The sequence below is a fragment of the Taeniopygia guttata genome, chromosome W, assembly GCF_048771995.1.
Source record: "Taeniopygia guttata chromosome W, bTaeGut7.mat, whole genome shotgun sequence".
Taxonomy (NCBI): domain Eukaryota; kingdom Metazoa; phylum Chordata; class Aves; order Passeriformes; family Estrildidae; genus Taeniopygia; species Taeniopygia guttata.
This window is the reverse complement of record NC_133064.1, coordinates 16,880,078-16,887,317: the sequence shown is the minus strand read 5'-3', so window position 1 is coordinate 16,887,317 and position 7,240 is coordinate 16,880,078. Positions and strand designations below refer to the sequence as shown.

At 49.7% G+C, this 7,240-nt stretch overlaps 1 protein-coding gene across 1 annotated transcript; it reads right to left on the bottom strand.

The window, feature by feature from the left end:
* Positions 1-255: 255 nt before the first annotated feature.
* On the bottom strand, positions 256-2,974 carry LOC140682102 (adenosine 5'-monophosphoramidase HINT1-like). Its single transcript, XM_072923024.1, has 3 exons — positions 2,753-2,974; positions 1,405-1,509; positions 256-603 (listed from the first exon to the last, which is right to left on the bottom strand). Exons 1-3 carry the CDS (start codon positions 2,957-2,959, stop codon positions 439-441), a joined length of 477 nt encoding a protein of 158 aa, XP_072779125.1. The 5' UTR covers positions 2,960-2,974; the 3' UTR covers positions 256-438.
* Between the last annotated feature and the right edge of the window lie 4,266 nt (positions 2,975-7,240).

The following is a 7,240-nucleotide window of genomic DNA, read 5'->3' as shown; positions in this document are numbered from 1 at the left end:
GAAAGCATGCATGCAGCCTCACACACAGTATCTTCTACAGTTTTAGCTGCAGCCTACTACGTTGGCGTACCACTGCCAAAGAGCTAAGACTTTGCTTCCTACAAGATGCGCTTCCAGCTTCACACAAACAGGCCAATCACTACCTATCTCTGAAATGCTGTTACCTGGCTGAAACATTCCACTACTTGCATTCCAGGGAGACACCGTTTGAACTTGCAGAACTACTTCCCCTCAGTAAGACACGCAACACGGAGGTGATATCCCCATGACAAATCTTTATTGTGCAACTGCTGCTCAAAGCTTTTATTACCTTCCACAGACACACGGCAAAAAAAAAAAAAAAATTACACATCAAAAGCCGCTAGATTGATGGGCAACAGACGAAATCCATTCAGTGGCGATTTGTACACTTGCAGCAACTCCTGCGGTGCTAAAATCTTAGCCAGGCGGCCAGCCCAACTGAAGGCCACCCAGAACGGGGAGATGCATGTGATAGACAGACTGCCCACCCTCGGGCCTTTCATCCAGTACCATCCGGAATCCATTGGTCAGGACCAGGTGAGCAACACACATCTCGCCAACAATCATTACATGCCCAAGAAGCTGGAGAAGGAAGTACAAACCCATAAATAAGTAAAATTAAAAGAAAAAGGAAGACATAAAGAGGGCAGGAAGGGAAGGAACGAGAGCAGAGAACCACCCAGCGAAAGCAGCTAGCCAATTCCTAGCAATTCAACCGTTGCATGTCAAATTAATGCCCGTCCGACTGCCGGCAACTGAAGCGTTCCAAGCAAAGTCACCAAGACCAATTATGCACGCCATAGGGGCCACAGAGAGCTAGGCAATTTTTCTCAAGCTAAACAGCAAAGGACTACAAAACAGCCACACAAGCTGACTTTGCCTCAGGGTTAAAGCCCCCATTGTGTCTTCAGGCAACATAACCAACCCTGGTGGAAAAGAAACTTTACGCTGCCTTTTGCGTAGGTTTACAAAGTCTTTGAACATGGCTTTCATAGCTAAAAGCAAAAAAATCCAGCACCTCTCAACCAGCTTTGTCCTTCCTTGCCCCTGACCTGCCAAAAACCCCAAGCGCTCTTCCGCATGTTAGAAGTTCTACTACTCTTATTCTAAACCACGGCAATAGGCACCAGACTGCGCTCCAAAACAACACTGCATTTTGCACCAGAAATACATACCCAGGGACCAGTACTGCTTGATAGCACTGCTTTTAGTCAAAAAGCTCAACTCCATTACAAGCTAGAGGCAAAAAGATGACAGCGCCAGAAAACCCAAAGGAGCCTACTGTGCCCTATCAAGGGGGAAGGGGGCATAGGAAAGAGTCCAGTAAATGAGGAACTATCTACAGGTACAGTTTAGCATACAGAAAGCTCACACAGTACTTACAGATTCACCAGAAGCTCCTGCTTCAGACAACTCGATAATTGGCTCCTTAGGCATGACTAGGAAAAGCGTCCCGTCTAGGGGCAAAAGATCATGGAACGTACGGCACTGGAAGAAGATTAAACAGTTAAAACATAACCGGATTTAGAGAAAGGTAAGAGCTTATGCAAACCCATCTGCCCCGCTGAACTCCTACAGAAGCAGATTACCAGATACCCAAACACCAGCCAGAACATTGATTTTTCTTGCATTATTATAATGCTTTCTATACCCAAAACACGACATCTTCACAGAGCCCCCTCCAGAAGTGGGATTTGTCATGCAAGACAATGGGGTAAGGAGACAGGCCACTACTTGCAATTAACAACCTCCGGTATGTTTTAGTTCGGGCTGATTGTTTCCTAAGCAGTTTTTCTACTGGATGTGGGCCATGCAGAGACTGGAGACAAATGGCTTAACTGAATCATTAAAGAGTTTAGTGAAGTGGAAGAGCAGCAGCCATTCATTTCCCACAGGACAGGGAGCTCAAGTATCGAACACACGCATAATGACAGGCAGCCTGCAAGTGCATAGGATGAGTCTGTCTTCTATACTGCATGCACGCTCTGCTTTTAAAAGAAAAAAGGCGTCCCTGTTAACTGAACGTTAGCATTTTAATAACCAAGTCATATGGGATATTACCTTAAAGGTAACATCGCATAGGCAACGGCTGTACTGGTTTCCCCCCGGGCTAAGCAGCTCACTCTAGTTTCCAGCACCAACACTAGTGACCCTTGCAAGAATGCTGTTATCACGGTCTTACTTCCCCACAGAAACAAGTTCTGGAAAGCCTTTGCAGCCTGCAGGATGACCACTTTGTAATTTTTTTTTTTTTTTTTTTTTTTTTTTTTAGCTAGAAAAAGCCGTAATTCCTTGCCCTAATAATCCAGCTTGCGGGTTCAGAATCACATCCCAGCAGAGTGAAGCTGCGAAACCTCTTCGATGCTGTTAGGAGACACATTGAGGCCAAGTTACCGTCAGAGGTCCTTCTCTACGCGCGCACACGACACGGTGGGGGTGGAATGCGAGGCGAGTCCGGACAACACCAGCAACCCAGTAGGCCCGCGGCAGCCGGAGGGGTGGGGGTGCGGCTCAGAACAAGTTTAGGGGATGGTGCAGTAGAGAGCGCCACAACCCAGAGAGGCCCCGTCCGTCCCCCGTCCCTGCACCCACCCGCAGCAGCAGCACCCTGCCGCGCGCCCGGGCACCGCACACCGGTCCTCGGCTCAGATGCCTGCAAGCGCGGGAGGAGGGGGTAGGGGGAGGAGGGGGAAGGGAAGAGGAACCGCGCACAGGGCAAGGGTGTGGCTACCTCCTCGTCCTTGTCGCTAACGACACCAGAGAAACGCCTCGCCGATAATCTTTCGAAGACAATAGTGGCACCACCAGTGCCACAGGCCAGCACGCCGACACTCTCGCCAGCCAAGGACAACGCCCGTGGCCGCCCCGACACTTCCTCCACTAAGCCGAGCCCTCCGCGGCGCCCATTGGGCCGACGGATCGTGGCCCGCGTCTCCATTTGCTGTCTTGCCTGCCATTTTCGCTTTCCCCCGCCCCCTTGGCGAGTCCGCCCTCGTCGACTTGGCGCCCGCGGGCCGCGGAGGGATCTGTCCCGTGTAATGCTGCGACTCTGAGGGCGGTCTACGAGGCGTAGAAGACGCTGTAGTAGCTACAAGTACTGTTGCTTGTTATTTGTTACCACATCGAGTCCACCTCAAAGGTGCCTTTCACTTTTTGGTGCTGCTTCCTCCAGTCAAATGACTGCTTTGGCCAGGGCAGGCCTGGCTTTAACTTCTCAGGACATTTTGAAAAAACAACAGAAGTTGCTCTACATTGTTTGCTGAAAGCCCCACTTCCATTGCAGACATTTCTAAGCTGCACGTCTCCTGGAAGCAAATAAAATGCAAAGCGTGCGTTCCGCACTGCTGGCTTGAGGGCTCAGGAGAGTAGGATTTGCGTTAAGCTGGGTAGGAGACCTCTAAAAAAATAGGCAGTGCCCTCAAAGCTGCCCAAGGGTGCTCTTTGGTGCCCTGCACCCCCGGGGACAGTGACCACCTTGAATGATCCACTCAACTGTCTTGTATCATATATACATATATGAACCCTGCTTTCCTCTATATCGGGCTAAGGATATCCTTGGCCGCCTTTCAGGCAAGAACACACTGTCCTATTTTGCAAAGCTGCTTCCCAGCCGAACGGCCTCCAGCATGTACTGGTGCATGGGGTTGCGCCTCCCCAGAGGTGCAGGACTTGTGTATCCACAGGTTCCTCAGGTGGTCTCAAAAGAGATCGTTTCCTATGATGGAAGGGATTTTGTTCCCCAAGTCCCTGCCTTGAGGTTCAGGGTCTCAAGAGGTGTTGTAACTGTGCCTGTGAAAACAGAGAAAAATGAATCACCGAGTACCACAGCCTTCTCCATGTTGCTGGCCACTAGACTTCCTGGCTTATTTATCAGCAGCGGGGGGCGGGGGGGAGGGAGGGGGCACGTGGGTTGCGTACGCTTTCTTTAGTCTTATTTTCTGACCAATGCACCTGTGGAAGCCCATTGTCCGATTCTTTACATCCCCTGCCATAGTCAGCTGCAGCTTTGCCTGAGCTTTTCTGATCCCATCTCTACAGACCTGGGCGGCATCTTTAGATTCTTCCCAGAATGTGTGTCCCTGCTTCCAGTTTATAGCCACTGATTGCACAGCTCCAGTCATTTGAGTTGTCCCAGCACATTTCTACCATAGTGATTACATTGTTAGCTTTTCGGCTGCACAGTGGTTTCCAGCTCCTCTTTCTTATGCATGCTGCATGAATTGGTACAGAGGCACTTCCACTGGGCTTTCGACTGCGTCACTTTTTTGGACAAGGATCAAGCCCCAAATCCTTTGCAGCATTTCTCAAGTATTCCCCTCTTGGTTCCCAACACATCACCAGCCCCTGGCTCTTCTCTGTTGCTCAGAACTCCATCGTCTTTCCCTGCTGAGTCTCGTTTAAAGCCCTCCTTGTAAGTCTAACCGGCTTACCGGCGAAGACGATCTCGCCCCGCTTGGTCGCATGAATCCCATCAGCTCCCAACAGACCCGGCTTCTTAAAGGTACATCCATGATCATAGAAGCCAAAACCTTGAGTATGGCACCAGCGACGCAGCCCGGCATTCAGCTGTTCAGTCCGTCTCCTCCTTCCTGGACCCCTTCCTCAGACTGGACACCACCAGAGCCGACCATCACCTGTGCTCCCCATCCTTTTTGCATTGCTCCTACAGACATAATAGACTCCTGACAGGGCTCTAAGTTGCCATATCTGACACTACAGAGAAGAGTAGGAGCAGGCGATAATCTGTAGGGTTCACCAGCCTCAGCAGCCTCTCAGTGACACCGTGAATGCGAGCTCCTGGTAGGCAGCAGCGCTCTCTAGAGAAATCGTCTGGGTGGGAAATGGGTGTCTCAGTGTTTCTCAGGAGGAAATCTCCAATTACTAATACCTTTATGTGCTTCTCTGGTCGCACTGGTTCTAACGTGGGCAGGTGGTTAGGTCAGCTCTGCATGGTTGGCTTTGTCCTGGGTCCCGTCCATTACTCATGTGCTCTTCAGTCTCCAAACCAGGAGCATCCTGTCTGTTATGTAGGGGCACTTCAGGAGATGGGGGAGGGTTCTTCCTTCTACCCTGAGCACAGAAGTGCATCCGGTCTCCTTCATCTCAGGAGTTACTTGTGTCAGTCACCCCGAGGTTACATTCTGGCTTACCTCTCTTTTGTGCACTCTGAAGGCAGGACGTCGGTTAGCCTGGGGCAGCGTACAATACCTGGCATTGAACTCCTGTCCGTGTACCTGGATTCCTGTCAATCTCCTCTTTTAAAACTTACGCGTCCAAGGAGATCTTTCTGCTGGGCACACTTTGCAGCTGTGACATCCACCGCTGCCTTCAGGTTCTAAGGGGGACTCTCAGGTACTGGAGCTCTTGCCCTGCCCTTTGTTCATTGACCATGTCCATCACTCCCGCACAGGGCTGCTGATTATTCTCTCCCTCCTCACGCCCTCACTGTGGCAGCAGCTCTCTGGCCACAGAGAGCAACACATAACTTTCCCAGGCCTTTCTGAGGAAGGCTGTGAGAAGGTCAGAGAAAAGAATGAGAAACAATTCTTATCTTCACTTGCTGCACCTCTTATTGTGAACATGTGGAATGTGTTATGGAGATTTGTTTGCCAAAGGGTGGTTTCTTAATTAGCCAATGGCGATGGTGTTTGGATTGGAGGACCAATTAGGTCCAGGTGTATCCTCACTGTCTATAAAAGCAATGGGTTTCTTAATAATGATATATTTATTTATTTTATATTAAAGAGATCGATCAGCCTTCTGTGAATCATGGAGTCAATGCCAATTACAACCAGTTTGGGGACGCCCAGCCGCAACAGCTCACTTTTAGTTTAAAGCTCTCCTAATGAGGTCAGCTATCCTACTGGCAAAAATATCTTTGCTCCGCTCAGTGAGGTGGAGCCCCGCTCTCCCAAGCACATGCTGATCCAAAAACAGGGTCCCATGCTCATAGAACCCAGAACACTGTTGCAAGCACCAGCTCTGCAGCCAATTATTTACCCGCATTATCAGTGCCCTTATCCTACAACACCTGGATGGCATCAAAAGCATCGGTGGTGGGTTGACCTTGGCCAGATGCCAGGTGCCCACAGAGCCGCTCTATCACTCCCCCTTCTCAGCTTGACACAGAGAGAAAATAAGATGGAAAACAACTCACAGGGTGAGATAAGGCAGTTTACTAAAGGAAAAGAGAAGGTTTTTGCACGAAAAAGCAAACAGGAAAAACAAATAATTATATCCTCTAGTTCCCATCAGCAAGCACTGTCCGACCACTTTCTAAGAAGCAGGGCTCCAGCACGCGTAGGGGTTGCTCCGAAAGGCAAACGTTGTAAATAAGGAATGTGCCCCCTTCCCCCTCCTTAACTTAGCTTTTATTTCTGGGCTGATGTCATATGGTATGGAATAGCCCTCTGGCCAGTTTGGGTCAGCTGTCCTGGTTGTGTCTCCTCCCAGGACCTTGCCCACCCCCAGCCTACTGATGAGGGACAGAATGTTGGAGAGACAGCGCTGATGCTGTGCCAACACTGCCCAGCAGTAGCCAAAACGCTGGGGTGTGATCAACACCTTTCTAGCTACCAGTGCAAAGCTCGGTGTGGGAAAATGACCAGGGACCCTGTGGACCGGTAACTGGGGATTCAATTAGAGGAAACTTAGGGGTTATATTAGCATCCTCACAGGAGTTATAACAGTGCGGGAATTATAGGGTAAATCACAGTTGCTGCTCCCTGGGTGGAATGCAGTTGGCATGGTTTGAAACCTATTCCGTGATGATTCCCCATACACACACACACCTGCTAAGGGGGATGGAACGGAGGGTGGAGCAGAGCGAAGGCCAGGCTCTGCAGAAATCCTTGCAGGGAAGGGAACTCAATGGCACTTTGCTGCTGATAAACAGCATACCACCTGTCAACCAAGGGAGATAGGGGAAGATGTCTTACTGCTGAGGCAGCAACTGTGGTGAAATCACTCTCCTTAGGTGAACTTGCTTCATTAAAGCCTAATAATAATATTAACGTACACCTCCATCCCAAAGTTACCCACCTCCAAAGCGCAACCACCCCTCACTGGGCATGTGCTCTATATTCTTTTTGACTGTATCTTTAAAAGCAAAGCAAGAGAATTTTTCACCAATCATTAACAAAGGTATGCATTACTAGGGTCACTCAAGCTCCACCTAAACACACAGAAATACTATAAAAATAAGTTGAGAATGGGGAAA